General features: G+C 36.1%; 1 protein-coding gene and 1 long non-coding RNA gene across 4 annotated transcripts in view; one reads left to right on the top strand and one right to left on the bottom strand.

Annotated features, from left to right (window-relative positions):
- Positions 1-17,783, top strand: part of CPNE8 (copine 8) — a 285,057-nt gene that overhangs the window by 225,663 nt on the left and 41,611 nt on the right. For 2 of the 3 annotated variants that reach the window (XM_027035891.2, XM_053226118.1), the window contains one exon: positions 1,049-2,762. The exons of the other annotated variant lie outside the window; for it this stretch is intronic. In XM_027035891.2, the coding sequence (XP_026891692.1) occupies positions 1,049-1,237 (189 nt within the window). In that variant the 3' untranslated portion in view covers positions 1,238-2,762. Of the gene's footprint in view, positions 1-1,048; positions 2,763-17,783 lie in introns of those variants that run through there. 3 annotated transcript variants of the gene reach the window in all.
- LOC128316380 (uncharacterized) overlaps positions 1-17,783 on the bottom strand; it is a 65,266-nt gene that overhangs the window by 20,625 nt on the left and 26,858 nt on the right. The window lies entirely within an intron of this gene.

The raw sequence follows: 17,783 nt of genomic DNA, 5'->3' as shown, positions 1-17,783 counted from the left end.
AGTTGTTTCCTGAAAGCACATTTTGAATAACTATGTAAATCAAAAGTAACTTTCAAAATAAACTTAAAACAGTTATGGCATAGTTATAAAGATGGGAGTGTGTTCTCTCTAGAGGAGAAAAAAATAATTCAGGCTGTTAAATATTATAATCAGAAATTGCTTCAACATTCTCAAATGTCTTCGCTATACCTTTTCCCTAAGACCTAAAATTACTATGTTCCCAAACTATCACAACATTAACAGTTCAAACATTTCCAAGTGGCTTCAAGAATCATCATGTCTCTGAGGGGCAATTGAACTAATGCCCTCAAACAGCACATTTTTATTAACTTAACCATTACAAATGAAGATAGAATCAGGCAATTTATTGTCAGAGTATTTAATGTTGAGCTGATAATGGCTCTCACGTAATTGCTAATGTGAAGATAGTGCAATTATTTTTATGTGATATAAAAATAAGAATGGTGATATTTCAATAACAATGCCAAATCTCATGCTGAATTATTTTTCTTTTCCATTCCAAATAACAGATTAAAAGAAAAAACAATATCTGGGACATGTGGTTTTATGTTTTAGTAATAATTAAAAATACTTCACATGTGTTTAGGATACCCACTTCTTTTTTTTACCCTCCACTGGATACTATTTCTGATTCAAAGCTGAATTAAGCATGTATTAACTCCATTTGACAGAAAACCAAGCCCTGAAGAGATAAATGCTCCAAGTTATTGGGAATTAGGTTAGGTATAGAACTCAAAACTGCAGAACACATGTAGCAACATGATGGACCTGTCGGGAACAAGAGACTTGAATTATCGGGAGGAACAAACATAGAAAACAATTCCATCCCTTTTTAAAGTGTATACATTAGAAAGGTTTGGTCACTGTAGTAGCTGTTGGTTATGAATCAAATCTCTTTAAAATGCGTAGTAATTATTATCCATCTAACCACTACCCCAGGCTTCTTCAGTTCTCAATGAAATGTTTACATATGTTGATTTTTGTGTCTATTAAATAGCATGATTTCTTTCTTTCACCTCTGTTGTAGTTCGTGCCATTCAGGGATTATATTGACAGAAGCGGAAACCACATACTGAGCATGGCTAGATTGGCTAAAGATGTCCTTGCTGAGATCCCTGAGCAGTTCCTGTCCTACATGAGGGCCCGAGGAATCAAGCCATCGCCTGCACCCCCCCCATACACCCCGCCTACACATGTGTTACAGACTCAGATATGACTGTGCTCTGAACTGCTAATGTTAATTACACATCAGTTAGAACTGCTGAGTCAATGCTTTGCTCCTGGTGCTCTGTAATGAACCAGGGAATGAGATCCTTTTCTCAGTTTGTTTTCAGCAGTCCTGGTTAATATGCTTTCTTGGATCCAAAATTAATTCTCTCCCTAAACCAAAACTGTAAATATGGTTGCATGAGCAACAAAAAAACAATTGTTTAAATGCTTGAAGCAAAATATGGATGTCTTCTCTGAATCTTTTTTTTTTTCTTTTGGACAGAAACAGCTAATTTCCAATATATTGTTGGGAAAAAGCACAAACTATGTTTTTAACTCAAACACTGTCCTCGACTGCTGTGTGTCTAGGAAAGCAGTCTCTCTGTATCAATGTTTACATGTTACTACTTTTTAAATTTCAATACTTTTATAACTGTTCTTAAGAGTTTTGAATATTGAATCCTTTGTCTTCTAAATTGCAATAGCTATAATCACAAGAGCAATATCTCTTTGAATAACTGTCTGGACAAATGCAATTGCAAACAAGGGGAGGGAAAGATACTTTCATATTTCTCAGTAAGTGAATTGTCTTATAAAGCTGCATCTGCTTAGTAATGAGTTCCTTTGCATTGTTTGCCGAGTATGGGAGTTTAAGCGTAGCAGGTGTGTATCCTGTAAGGACATGCATTTTTCATGGGGTTTGGGTTCTAAATTTAGACTGCCGTCAGTTTATGTTTTGTAATTCTCCGTAGAAATAGGAAAAAGTCAAACATCGTGAACTGTAAAATGCACAGAAAATACTTTGTGTAAAAAGTAGCGTCTTTATATTATAATGCTATTTAAAAGACTAAAACCCAGAATATTTAACTGTGAATCATGTAGCAGAAGTTTTAAACTTTTTATTCCATTCTACCTTGTCTAGATATTTTAATTCAAAGGGATACTGGCTCTGTCAATTTGGACTTCTAGTTCTCACCTTTCCATGTGGCCATGCAGGGTGCACAGGCTGGAAGTTTTTTGTGTAATTCCCAGTTAAATACACACAACCTGTGACTTAGTGCACAACACATTTGTGAAATAACCTACTCCTACATACGGAACTGCCTGTCCACAATTAATTGTAAAATTTTTGCATGTACAGTTTTTACAAGAATTACAGTTTTGTGATGTTGTGTCTGAATTAAAGCATTTCTTTAGAACAAATGGCCTTAAATCTCACAGAATTCCTGGAAATGATTGTGAATTGCCTTCAAATAATAGAAAAGTGTATTTATTTTTTTTCTTTTGTGTCAACAATGTAACTGCTTTATAATATTTTTCCTTACTTATGCCCTATTTACTACTTGGTTTATTTCTACTGTATGTTGTTCTCTTTGTCCCAAGTTGACTTAGGGTGACTTTTATAAGCATGAAACTATTTTAATGAAAAGAAAAATATATACACCCACATATCTCACAGTATCAATGTTATATAATTATGTAATAATAAATTGTCCATTTTTAAGTATGTATTAAAATCTTTAAAAGGATAACTATTTGCTCTATAAATTTTATGTGTGAGTGACATGGAGTGTGATGATTTCCCTTATTGATCTTAAATAATTTTGCCAGTAGAGCTTATTAACCTCCTGAATTTTTTAATTCACCTTCATTCATCAGCCCAAAGAAACAAAAGTGAATATGGTCAGTATTCCTTCTTGTGAACATCAGTTATTTTTCTTTGATCTCATCAGAGGAAATGAAGGATGTCTACTTTCTCATCTAACTAATAGCGTACCCAAACCTAGTGGGGGCACATGGCTGAGAAACAATCTTCAGTTATAAACCTTGCCCTGTGTATGGTTGAGAATAGTGACTGGAAATGCATGTGATGTTAGTTCTATATGTTAGGTTAGAAAATACCCAGTCGTATCTCATCATTGCATAAACGAAGAAACTAAGTCTGAAGGGGCTGAGTGATTTATCTAAGACTGTAACTAGGACGGAACAAAAGTAACTACCTACATTTTGTGGACCATCATTAGGGGCTTTACAATGAAATATCCCAGAAACATAATCCATAAGTGCAAACACATATCAATATCTGGACATACAAACTAGGTATGAAGGATATGCAAACATTAGATAATGAGAGACAAGAAAGGTAGGTATGAAGGATATGCAAACATTAGATAATGAGAGACAAGAAAGGTAAGTATTGAGAGAAGAGTGATAGCTCCAAATCATAAACCTTGCTGCGGAAAGCAGATTAAGAACAAAGGTTCTGGATGCTCTCCTCTCTAATCCTATCCCTTTTCTTCTCTGATGAAAGCCATTTTAATTCTAGGATGAGCCCTCGGGCTTCTATTCAGGCATCTCCATCACTGAGTTATGTAATATGAATTCCCATTGCTTCCCAAATGAATATTAAAATCATCCAGGCTTGTCTCATCCTTTTCCCCAACTGATCTGAATTTATCTGGAGTCTCAGACATAGTTCATACTGTTTCCTCCCATCTCTCCTTAGGCCTCCACCTAGAATACCCTTTGTATCTTCTAGCCCAAGCCTCAACTCTTAACCATATTCTTTAAAACTTCTGGTGACAATAATTTGCACCTTCTGTGAACTCATCTATATGTTGCAATTTAGCATATCCATTGCCTCCTATTTTTTATAAACTATTTTACTTTGTGTGGGGAATCTTGATACCTCCCCCAAGTTTTTTCCAGAATGTAACATGGGGAGAGAAGAAGAGGTGGATACAACTTTGAATGGTGGTGTGTAGGGGGAGAGGGCCACAGTGGGAATAAGGTTGGAGGGCAGGCTGTTTTGTTCTTCAGATTTAGTGAAGAGAATCAGGTGGGCTCATATATATATATTTTATTACTGTAGCTTATCATCCACTGAGGACATAAAGAGATTTCTCTCACAAGGATTAGGATGATGTGATTGTTGTTTCCTAGAGGAAAAGCAACTGCCCAAGATTTCACGGAAAAGCATGCTTTTCCCTTCCAGCTTGTGTGCATTTTAACTATTTTACGTCTTTGTGTTACTCAGATGTGTAATTGACACAAAATGGCCAGCTACTTAATAAAAACTCACTTAAAGACTAATTTCTGTCATTAGCACAAATCAGATACTCTTCCTAATAAAGAAACAGAGCTGAGGATCAGACTGATTGTGAGTGCATGTGGTATCACTTAATAAAGACTGAAAGGCTGGAAATCTACTTGTAAAGAGTTAATATGGTGCAGGGCTTTCCCATCAGCGAGTCAGAGATCCCACACAGGTTCTTGCCATGAAGATGGGCGGAAGGCCTACATCTTGCTGACAAGCTACAGGGTTTACACCTTGGGTGTACTGGGACTCCAGTAACTGGGAGCTCCCAGGATCCAGCATCCTTATTGGTTAACCTCAGGATATCTTACATTCTTTTTTTTTTTTTAATGTGTATCTTGACTGAAAAAGACAGTAAAGCTCCGCATGACAGAGATTTTTTTCTCAAATAAGCTATGAATGCCCTTATGATCATCTCAAGTTTGCATTAATCACATACATCTTTTTACATTGAATGACAATTTCTGAGAAAACTTTCTTGCCCTGTTCAGTCACCTCCATAAACATTCTACCACTCACAGAAAGAGTAGGTTCCTTAACCTTTGTGTCACTAGATGACTCACAATACTTCAAGGAATAAAATCAAAGGGATTCAGTGTTGTTTTGGCCCTTAGAGTAAACAATTCTAGATGACCTCCCCTCCTCACCATTGCTGTGCTTCTCACCCCACCTCCTCTCCAAATATTCTTCCATTTGCTCTGAGGATCCCTGAAAGTCATTGAGCAATTAGCTTTTCACTCCACAAAATATAGGGAGGTGCTTAGATGAAATGCATGGAACTTTTAAGAATTAATAAACACATTTTATAAATGTACAGACATAATTGTATCAAGTTTTTTTTTTTTTTTTTTCTGAAAGGCTTTCCTTCATCAGATTTTACAATGTGATTTTGGTGAGGAAGACTTGGTATATCACGAGCATACAAATGCTGAAAAGAGTTTCTTTGAAAATGTGAAAGAGGAAACAGGGGAACCCGCAAATACAAGCCTGAGCTCTGTTTATCACTCTCTTCATCGATGATCATCCCAGCAACATTCACACTCAGATTTCATGCTTCACAACCAGAATAAGGAGCCACTAAATAGAAATATTTTCCCAGTAGAGAGTACAGTAAATGCCCCATAACAAGATCATTTTTCTTTAAATTAATGTGACCAACTGCTATTGTAACTGTATGGAAATATTTAAATATTTTAATTTTAATATTTATTTAAATATTTAATATTAATATTTAATATTAATCAAAATATGCTAACATATACACGGATGTCCCCAAACATAATGATTGTACTAAGATTATTGCTTGATGACATACTGGTTCTGATTCCCATCAAACTTCTGAACAGTTTTAGAGGAACCATCTTCAAACATCATAAGGCTGTGTTGTTGCTTATTTAATACTTTATCAAACCACCTTCAACCCTATCATCTTTTATTGCTTTTACTGTCTGGGCCTTGGAGATCCTCTGAATGTCAAAATCCAAGAAAAAGATGACCACTGAGCTCTTACCATGGAAAGAGCAAAAGCAAACTGTTTTTAAAGATTTGCTCGTTTAGTTTTAAAGCAACAGTGGCCATGACCTTGTGATTTTCTCATCACAAAGTTATTCACTCATTTAATTTCCATGAAACAGGACTGCTGGATATTCTTAATATATTTAGATAAGCTGATTTCATACAGATAGCATTTCCTATTAGTCAAAGAGGTGGATATCACTGACCTTACAATTAGGAGGAAGGATGAAGGAAGGAATACATTCCAGACTGGCTTAAAAATAGCTCGTCTTTCAGAGATCGTCCTCACCTTACAAAATAAGTTAATCAAAATTACAAAAAACTGGTTTAGTAATTTTACAGTGAACAACCGGTTTGATAAATCCTACAATTTCCACAAGATAATTCTGACAAGCAACACTAAATAAGGTATCTATCAAATCTTTTTTTTAAAATATTTAAATCTATGGGGTGGGTGCCTGGGTGGCTCAGTCGGTTGAGCGGCCGACTTCCGCTCAGGTCATGATATTGGGGTTGGTGGGTTCAAGCCTCGGGTCCGGCTCTGTGCTGACCGCTTGGAGCCTAGAGCCTGCTTGGAATTCTGTGTCTCCTTCTCTCTGTCCCTTCCCTGCTCATACTTTCTGTCTCTCAAAAATAAATAAACGTTAAAAAAATTAAAATATTTATATCTGAATCTACCTAAAATTAGCAAAGTTATTTTACCATTTCACATCCAATAATAACAAAATAATTCTATAATTAAGAGATGGGCAATTCGACATGCACTAATTCTGCATTACAAGATTTAAAAGAAAATGCGGGAACCTTGAGAAAACCAAATAGCAATTATCAGCAATCCTCTTGGGTTCATCAAGAACAAACTTTCAAGTCCCTAAACATTATTTGGACCTAATAACAACAGAAAAATTTATGATACCATTTTCAAATCCTGAGTTGGGTCATCAAATGGTAGTCTGAGAATTATAGGTAGTTTTAGTTTTTCATTTATTTTCTGATGGTGCAGAGCAGTTTTAAATCAATGATTTGAAATCTAAATCTGAAGGATTATATATGTGCTTGGCCTCTTCCTTAAGCTTGTTATAAAATTGCTAGAAGCTTCACCAGAAGCATAACTCATTACCACACCACGTATTAGAGTCAAAAGATCTGAGTTTCTATCTCAGCTGATTTTAGAAAAATATCACTTAAATTTCTAATCCTAATTTTTATCATTCATATAATGGGGTGATAGTTCCAAGGGTCCTTAACGCACTGTCCTTCTGTGATCCTCTCAATGACAGAAGTTATTATCATCGGAGCACACCCTAAAACTTGACCCTTTAAGATCCTGATGGGAGGATTTTATTGAATGAAAGTTGATATATAATGAGCTATCAAGGAGCCTTCTAAGAGAGTGACCAGCAAGTAAGAAAGCTCAGCTTCTTATTTAAAACAGCAGGCTATTAGCTTACCCGTTAATCTAAGTCAGTCACATATTTTCACCATTCTCTTCACCTGAGAATCTGGAGTGTATAGGAAAGATGAGAGAAAAAGCCCAAGTCCCATTGCTGTGTGAAAGTCTTTGAGTTTATGTACACATGCCCTAATGCCTGTTTCCCTGCCCTTTTCCTCCTGTCATTGATTACACTTTTTTTCTAAATGTTTATTCATTTTTGAGAGAGAGAAAGAGAGAGCAGGGGAGGGGCAGAGAGAGAGGATGGACAGAGGATCTAAAGCGGGCTCTGTGCTGACAGCAGGGAGACAGATCCCGGGCTTGAACTCGTGAACCGTGAGATCATGACCTGAGCCAAAAACAAGAGCTGGTTGCTTAACTGACCGAGCCACCCAGGTGCCCCGATCACATTTTCAATTACTTGTTTGTTGTATGTATTTCGGTTTTGTCTGTGAACTGCATAATAGCAGACAGCAGATGAGTCTTGCTCACTCTTCTCTCTCTCACATATAACATCAGGCCTAGCTCTTAGCAGGACATCAGTCGAATTATTGACGTGAATTGAATCAAATGGTTGATCACCAAGAATGTTACATTAGTAACTGGGTATTCTAAGATAAACCTGAATCACAATGTATCCAGATGGAGAGAGATCAGTAAAAATCTTAAAACAGCACCCAACCTTACTTTTCCCGTATTTGTTTATCCCTCCTCTAAACCCGACCCGTGAAAGGGAATAAATAGAGATTAACAGCTTCTCTCTATCCACCTGCTCTCAGGTTTAATTAGCAGTGAAATGGTCAAAAGGCAGGCAGGCAGCAGGAGGGAAAGAGATAAATGAAGCTCTGACACAATCTGATAGCCACAGGTCCTGACTCAGGGTGGTCTGCGTCGAAAGTGTTCGTAAAATGCCAGGATCCTATGTTATTTCTGCTCTGACCAAGCATACTAAATAAGACAAAGCAAAAGACTGTGAAGTCCACATCTTACCTTAAAAATGAAAGTGGCAAGAATTTATATTAATTTTTTTTTAAATATTCATTTTTGAGAGACAGAGAGAGAGAGAGCAAGCAGGCAAGGGGCAGAGAGAGAGAGAGAGAGAGAGAGAGAGACAGAATCTGAAGCAGGCTCCAGGCTCCAAGCTTTCAGCACAGAGCCCGATGTGGGGCTCAAACTCGTGAACGTGAGATCAAGACCTGAGCTGAAGTCAGATGCTTAACTGACTGAGCCACCCAGGTGCCCCAAGAATTTATATTTTAGATGTTGAAAAGTATAGTGTATCCTCACTTCTGCCTTTTATCTGTGTGTTGTGTCTTTCCAAGTGGATTATGCATGTTTGTGTGTGGGATGGTGGCGAATATATACCTTCACTCATGCATGTACCTGTAGCCATCAGTAAATGTGATGACACTAAACAAAGGCATTTGTTACAGAAAAAATGACAATGATTTACAAGCATTTATTGCCTTTCCTGGTGCTGATAATCCTGGGGGAAGTATTCCCAGCCTGTACAGAATGTCGACAAGAACACAGAAGGTTAGAACTTTGCAACTGCATTCATAATAAGACAGGTTGACTTGCAAATCCTACTGTGCTAATATTTATGATTTGTAATGTATTCTTGCATCCTCTGCTTAGCAACAAGGGAAAAGGGTTTAATGAATATGAATCTGGCAGTGGGGAAGAAATGTGGAGGACTATAGTTATTACATATTGGCACCTTAGCTCAGAATTCCACCCACCATTTGATAAGATTGAATTCTATTTAACTTTCTAAGAAGAAATGAATAAATACTCAAAATGCTATATGCATCCTCTGTTAGAGATAATCTATTTCCTATAACTATTTGCTAAGCCATAGCAATTTATTTGGTTTAGCAGTTAATCACTTACACATCACTATCTCATATGTAACCTCTGTCTACACCTGTCAAAACTCTGCTCACTCAGTTTCAGCTCAAATGCTGCTTTTCACCAATGTTTTTCTCTGCACTCCTTAGATTACTAGGAATCAATGCCTCTTTTTACCCAGGCTGTATATAGACATTCTGCTCTGCCTCTCTAGAGGAAGGCTATGTTTGCAGTGCGGAGGTCTTACTGCCCTAACACTATAGGGGGTCGATCTAAATCTGAGGTTCATTAACAGGAAGTCCATCTGCCTAAACATGTGACTCACATTCTCTAAAATGATCTTCGTCAGAGATAAAGATTATCTTTATCTGCTTTACTTCTTTGTCCTATTTCTCATTGCTTCAGAGAAGAAGGAGGTGAGTTATCCAGTCTCTCAAAGACCGAGTTCTTTGCCTGCATTGTTACTCAGTGTCCTACGTGGCTCTGCGCAGCCACTCTTAACTTGGGTTCCCCCTGCCTTGCAGGATAGAACCCACAATTCTTAGCTCATGTTTTCTCCTAGGGCAGAGCCCCAGACAAAATCTTAGGTGCATGCAGTTTATTAGGGAGATAATGTCCAGAGTGGCAGCAAGTGATTTGGGAAAGGGATGGAAAGGGAAAGAGGGAAATCCATTATAAGAGTATGTTATCAAAGTCACTGGAGGCAGCAAGGCTCCATCCTGCCTCCAAACTCCTAAGGATCCTGTAGAATGCTTCCCAGAACCATCCACCTAAGGACTGACTAGGAGAACTATTTATCTGTAAGTCCTCTCTCCTGTTGCTTGGAGTAGCCTGTACTTTCGGGGATGCTCACTCATGCTTGAGAAATGGGTACTTTAACATCTATGGCACTGGAGCCTTTCTGGGGTGAAAAGTTAAAGATGTGTAGTACAGGTTTGAGGTCAGACATTTTCTGCATAAGGTGAGTCGAAGCCTGCATCAAGCCAGCCATGGCTGAACTTAGAAGTGAGGGTAAGAGAATGAGTTCAGTCAACAGAGGCATATGTAACACTGGGCCTTCAAGAGTCAACACTGAGCAGGCATTACCTATATTTGCAGCCTCATATCCTGCCAGTTCCTGCGTGAAAGGTAACTTGTATTAAAGTGCATGCAGTCGTCCAAATACACCATTCCATTTCATTCTCCTTGCTTTTCCATATTCCAGTGCTTTCACGTTCTCACTGCTCCTCAGCTCCCAAAGCTCTACTTAGGTATTTCTACCTAAGTTCATCTTTCCTTCCCTTATATTCTTTTACTACACTGTAGTTATATGTGCTATTTAGCACATGCAATACCATGTTTATGTAATGCAACTATTTTACTGAAGTATAATATTCAATAAAAATGCAAAATTCCTGAGCACATTGTTTAATGAATTTTCCCAAGATGAACACATCTATGTAACCACCATGTAGATAAAAAATGTAATATTACCAGTAGCCCTCCCTTTGTCCCACTATAAACACAAATTCCTCCTCAAAGTAACCACCATCTTGACTTTTATCACTTTAGGTTATTTTTGTCTTTTTAAAAAATGCTGTATAATTGGAATTATACAATTTGTATTCATTTGTCCAATTGCTTTCATCCAATATCCTGTTTGCGAGATCTAAGCACTTGTGCATAGCAATTTTTTCCAGTTCTCTATAGTACTCCGTTGTATCAATATATAACAATTTAGATTTCTTTATTAATGGACATTGAGGTTATTTTAAGCTTTAGAATATTATGAAGAAAGCCTTGTGATTAAAATCGTACATGGCTTTTGATACAAATGTGTATCTATTTCTATTAGGCATATACCTAGGAATGTTTCTTGTCTTAAAGTTTACTTGGGCCTACATTAGTTTAGCTAAGATAGACTTCTTTTGCTTAGTATTCTCCTGGTGTGTGTGGGTTTTTTTGTTTGTTCATTTGGGGTGGGTTGGGGTCTTTTTGTTTTGTTTTTTCAATCTTTCAGTCTTTCTTATTCTTATGTTTAAGATTGCTGTTTTGATAGCAACATTTACCTGAGTTTATATTTCTGCTTCTCCAGGAACAAGCTTTGAATTTTCAGTGGGTATGCACGCCTGGGGTAGTGCTTACAGATGGGTAAGTCTGTCTAACTCTGAGGTTGCATATTAGGGAGCCCTTCTTCCAGAAGTCACATTAATTGGTTTGGGACTGATAACTGTCTTAGTGATAAGGGTGCACTAGTGTTAACAGTGCATACATCATGTTTAGTTAGATTAAATTTTAAAATAAACAATGAATAATGTTTTAGAATAAGTATGTTCTGAATATTACATGGGCATGGGATATACTTATCCTAAAGCATTATTGTTTATCTGAAATTCAAATTTAAGTGGGTATCCTGTTTTTATTTGCTAAATCTGGCAAACTTTGGTAATTTCAGTTTGATAATCAAATATGAGTATTTTGCCTAGTAAGAGTTGATGTAATTACTGATATATTTAAGTTAATATTGGGCATCATACTATTTTTTTAAAATTTACTCCACTCAGGGTGCCTGGGTGGCTCAGTTGGTTTGGTGTCCGACGTTGGCTCAGGTCATGATCTCACGGTTCATGAGTTCGAGCCCCGCATTGTACACTGTGCTGACAGATCAGAGCCTGGAGCCTGCTTCAGATTCTGTGTCTCCCTCTCTGTCTGCCCCTCCCCTACTCTCTCTCTGTCTCTCTCTGCCTCTCAAAAAATAAAGAAACAAACAAAAAAAATTTACTCCACTCATGTATTTTTTCTTCTTGACTAATTTTTGATTAACCAAGAACTTTTTTGGCTGTTCTCTTGTAGAAAAACTTCTGTTTCTTGAGAGAAAATACCAAGTATTATTTGTCTTTACCTCCCAGATTCTAGCAGTATCTGTTCATATTGAGTGTTCAGTGGATGTTTGTCAAATGAATGAATGAATGAATGAGGATATTTGTTGTACTTGGCACAACGAATCAAACTAATACAGTTTATCAGCCATTTTATGGGATGAAAAAATCCCATAAAACAACAAAAATCTGAACAATCATTCCAATGTCTTAGAAAATAATTCTAATGGCGTCAACTAAATCTGCATTTTGCATATGTCACATAGCTCTAGCCATCCTCTTCCCACTTAAAATAGCTCAAATCTCTTTCCTCTTACCTTTCTCTTTTTCTCCCCTTCTGGGGTTTCAGTTACAGGTCCTATAAATTATTATACACTTCTAAAGTACATCCCATTTATCTTTCTCTTTGTGCTTCAGCTGGATATTTTTCATTAATCTATTTTCTATTTGATTAATCTTCTCTTGAATCCAATCTCCTGTTAAACTCATCTATTAAATTCTCAATTTCAGTTATTGTCTTCCCCCTCTCCATGTGATTAATTTTGTAAATTTCAATTCTTTAATGAAAATTGCTACCACCTCTTCTACTTTTCCAGCCTATTAACCATAGTTATTTTAAAGTTTATATCTGATAACTTAAATATTGGGCATGTTAATGGATCTATTTATAATTTTTGTTTAGTCTCTTGTCCTGTTTCTTGATTTGCCTGTTAATTCTTATTTAATACCTGAAACATGTCTAAAAAATTATTAGAATTTCTAGAAAATGTGTTCATTTATTCTTCATAGACTACTCCCTACTTTCCTATAGGATGAATCATACTGAGTCACTTTTATGTAATCAGGTGCTGAGCTGTTTCAAGGCAGGAGTGCGTAGGTCTTTGGCTAATTCTACCTCTGCTTCACCCTGGCTCCTAGTGTGCAGCTTTGCAAGGGTTCCGAATAAGATTGTAGGGTATCTACTAGGTTCTTTCCTTCATGGCAGCTCCGAATGCTAAGTTTTGTTACCTTAGCTCCATGAGATTGTTTAAGTATTTGCTAGATTCTCTCTTTCTTAGTAGGTGCTCTCAGCATTTTGTCTTAAACCTGTAACTAGACTTTACTGATTCAATCCACCCATTCACCAGATAACCTCACATTGTTTAAACCCAGTGGTAGGCCTGGCTAACCATAATCTGATATACTTTTACCTTATTCTAGTTACTAAGGTCTTAAAAATACTGATTTTGCCAAATAATAAATTTAAGAAAACATGACAATGTTCTAAAATTGGATCGTAGTGATAGCTGCACAACTCTGTACGTTTACCAAAATAAATTAATTTTACATTTATAATGGGTTAATTTCATGGCATATAAATTATACTTCAACAAAACTTTTTTTTTAATCCAGAAAAAAAGTCACGTACTATGACAGGAGTGAACATTTTAAGAGACATTACTCTAAAAGAATTACCTTATTTTTTTTTCTTTACCTGCATTCAGTCTCAATTGTTTTAGATAATAAAAAAAAAATCAGTCATTCCATAAGTTATGCATCACCTTATTTGCTTCGTATCTTCCTAACCACTTTCCTAGTACTTTCAATAACAAATTTTTGGTGAATAAATTTGTGAAAGTGTACAAACTCCTTCTTTAACTCATTTCTCTTATAATTGGATAATCATGGGATGAATTTATGACAAGTTTGCAAAAAGGAGCATTGACCACGGTATTTTGACAGGACCCTGGTAAAGAGAACCATATGTTGGCTTACGTTCAGGAAAAGAAAGAATTAGTGTACAAGGTGAAATTCATAACAAGGTTGGCAAACATTTATTAAGTTCAGATGTATGGTAAAAAGCAAGTAAGTTTGAAATAACTAATTGAGATAACTAAGTTGGATTGTTGCTTGGCCCACGGCGGACATTCTTGGTGGCTATTTTTCCTGTATATAAGTTCCAAGGAATTTCAATTCTTTGTAATTCTTTATTCCATTTCATTTGTTTCTTAAAGAACTTAGGTGTATCCCTTTATTTTTTAAATAAAAAGCAATGAAATAGAGGAAAATAATAAAGGAAAAATGAGAAGAGATAATATTTACAATTTTTCATCTATTTACTTATTTGTTCGAATTCCCTTTTGGTCAATTTTTCCTGCTATAGTTGTTTGAGAATGTTTCCATAAAATATTAAATTATATCACGTACTTGAGTAAATTCATGCAATTACTAAAGACCATTATTTGAATAAGCATATACCTTATAATGAAGGTGATTAGCATCATTTCAATACACAAATTCCTTTATGGTTACTAAAGAGTCATTATCTCTAAGCCAGAGAATATATGAAGCTAAAGCCTCACTACTCAAGGTATTCATATTGCAAGACAGCTATAGTAGAAAATAATCGGGTCTGGAAATGTTCCACACTGGCATTTAAATTGGAATTACCCACCAAAACATCAATACACCTTTAGTTATTTTTTTCCTCAGTGTCTGGAATTAACAACAAGACCATAAGGGCATTTGCTGGGGATTAAAGTCTAATAGCAGTTTCTGGCCAAATCAGCTTCAAACCATTCACTTCAACTACTTATTATACCCTAGGATATAGTCCAAAGACTGTTTTATCTATATCTATATCTATACCTATCTATATCATCTATCTATATATATCAGCTATCTATATCATCTACCTATATTTATATTTTACATTTTGTCTTCCCATTGCTAAGAATTCCCATTATTTCTTTTTTTGAATGGAAATCTGGTCTACTGTCAGAATGATTCTACTGGTGATTTGTATACTTTTCACTTTAGTTAAGGTTTGTCTGTCATTAAATGTGACCCCTGCATATTATTATATTTGGTAGATCTTTGCAAGCAAAATTCTCCATCTCCTCAAAACTGGCTGCTGCCAATTTGTGTCTGACCGCCCACTTTCATGATATAATGCCAATTGGATTGTGACACTTCTGTGCTTAAAATCCTTCAATAATTCCCCATAGCCTGCAGGCCAAAATCCAAACCCCTTTGCTTGGCATACAGAACTCTTAATAACATGCCTGATTCCTGACTGCTACTTCACACTCATGCTCATTTCCCACTATTGTCCCTACACAACTTTTGTTTTCATCATTTGGAACTTTCTGTAGCGCCCTCAGTCATCAGGCTCTTGAGCCTGCAGCTTTCTCACTTCAGAATTTTCATTCTTCTCACTATACCCTTCATCTAATTACTACCAAAATATAGCCTTCTTTTCTTCCATTCTTGTGTACATTCTTGATCACAGTCTTTATGACATCATGCTGTCATTGTGGGGCTAATGGCTGTTCTCTTGTAGAAAAACTTCTGTTTCTTGAGAGAAAATACCAAGTATTATTTGTCTTTACCTCCCAGATTCTAGCAGTATCTGTTCATATTGAGTGTTCAGTGGATGTTTGTCAAATGAATGAATGAACGAATGAGGATATTTGTTGTACTTGGCACAACGAATCAAACTAATACAGTTTATCAGCCATTTTATGGGATGAAAAAATCCCATAAAACAACAAAAATCTGAACAATCATTCCAATGTCTTAGAAAATAATTCTAATGGCGTCAACTAAATCTGCATTTTGCATATGTCACATAGCTCTAGCCATCCTCTTCCCAATTAAAATAGCTCATATCTCCTTCCTCTTACCTGTCCTCCTTTCTTATCAGGCTATAGAAATCTTTTGTCTTAGTTTTAAACCAACTATTCAAATTTTAGAACCCTTCAGTGAACTAAAAGTTGTTAAATAGTTACGTGTCAAGCCAATACTTCATTTTATTATCTATTAAAACATTAAAACAGGGACGCCTGGGTGGCTGAGTCAGTTGGGTGTCCGGCTTTGGCTCAGGTCATGATCTCGCTGTTCGTGGGTTTGAGCCCCGCATCCGGCTTTGTGCTGACGGCTCAGAGCCTGGAGCCAGCTTTGGATTCTGTGTCTCCCTCTCTCTGCCCCTCCCCTGCTCATGCTCTGTCTCTCTCTGTCTCTCAAAAATAAATAAACGTTAAAAAAATTTAAAAAAATAAAAATAAAAATAACCCACTAAAACAGACAGACTATGCAGAAGCATCAGTATATACCAAGTCAAGTCAGTTTTATGTGTGCTTCAATACCTGATTCATATAAATCCTTTCAAGGGATTCCCCAGAGACATTTTTAGTTTGAAATTCATAGCTAAATCAGAAGCTATTTATAAAAACATTCTCACCAAAATTTTCTTTGTTCTTTAAGTTTTAATTGTCTTAGCCATCCCCACTTCTTTGTACTTTTCATACTTTAAGATGATTTGTTCAAAATGGATTATTTATTTGTCATACCCTGCACTCTTCTGAATTGCTGTCTATCCAGGAATGATGATTTAGTAAAAGAGACAAGGGCATACTCTGAAACTGCTCTGTTCATGTGTGTTCTTCCCTTTGGATGAGCCCTAGCCATGACTTTGGAGTTGTAAAAATGTTGGTTCTTGCCATTGCCAAAATCAATGAAATAGTTACTAATTAGCTCTGTAAGTAGTGACACCCATATTCAATCCAGAAATCCAGAAATCACTTTTAAACCTTTCTCTCCTTTTGTCCATCTTGTCTACACTATATCTTAAATTTCAATTTCCTGTCAGACTTTTCACGTATATCGTGCAGTCTCTGCTTTGGAAGGGTTCCAAATATGATGATCTATCTAAGTAGTATCTGATCACAGAAGCCAACAATGTATACAGTTGTGGAATGACTTCAGAAGGTTACTCATACTCAGAAGGTATCATCTCAATTTGCCAGATAAAGTTAAATTAGGAAGAAAAATAAACATTTTCAATTTAAGGGATGAAAGGTGATCCAACAAAGGTGAACAACAACAACAACAACAAAATCTGTTGAAAGGTCTTGAGATGACAATTTCTGATGGTTCTACCTGTCCTCCTCTCTCACCCATGACTCTGTATCAGTATGGTAGTTACTCAGCAAAGAACTACTGAATTGGAGGCTATCATACATTCAAAAATGAATACTTTTTCTCACAAACCATTGTTGTGAAGTATTCCTTGCTCCTGGTTTTTCTTTAAATGTATTTTCCCAGACCGTTCTACTAAATATCCCTAAAAATATCTGAATGAAATTTTGCCCATTTAATCTTGCCTGTTTGGACTGTGTAATCCATTTCAAAAGAGAATAAAAAACCACGACTGTGTAGATATTAGCATAAATAGCATTGTGTGTATTCTGTTTGCTCTATTTTCCATTTACTTTTATTAGATGGATCAAATAATGAATAAATACCTGTTTAACCTTATTGGGTGCATTGTCCCATGCCCTCTTAACTCTTATACATTTTATCCCCAAAGATACCATTCAGCTTTGGTGGTATAGTGGTGAGCATAGCTGCCTTTCAAAAGATGCCATTCATTCACTTACAAACATTTAATGAGAACCTACTGTTTGCATGAAGCTGTACAAGGACATGGAAGTCCAGCAGTAAAAAACAACAAAATAACATTCTTCTGCTTTCATGGAACTTACTTCTTACTGGGAATGACACAAAATAGTGACTAAGTTTCTAAAACAAGTCCCTGACTTGATCCATTCCAAAATATTAGTTACATATAGTCATTATTGTTTGTATAATTAGATTGTCAAAACTAAAGGAATAAACTAGACAGTTGGAGGGGTGAGGAAGAGAACAAATTTTAAGTTATTTATTCAGACATGCCCTTAGTGTCTTTTATTTAGGAGCTATAGATTTTTAACATTAAATTGGCTTCACATTTTTATCAGTGTTACCAGAACATTATATA

The sequence above is a fragment of the Acinonyx jubatus genome, chromosome B4, assembly GCF_027475565.1.
Source record: "Acinonyx jubatus isolate Ajub_Pintada_27869175 chromosome B4, VMU_Ajub_asm_v1.0, whole genome shotgun sequence".
Lineage (NCBI taxonomy): Eukaryota > Metazoa > Chordata > Mammalia > Carnivora > Felidae > Acinonyx > Acinonyx jubatus.
This window is presented reverse-complemented; position numbering and strand designations above follow the sequence as displayed.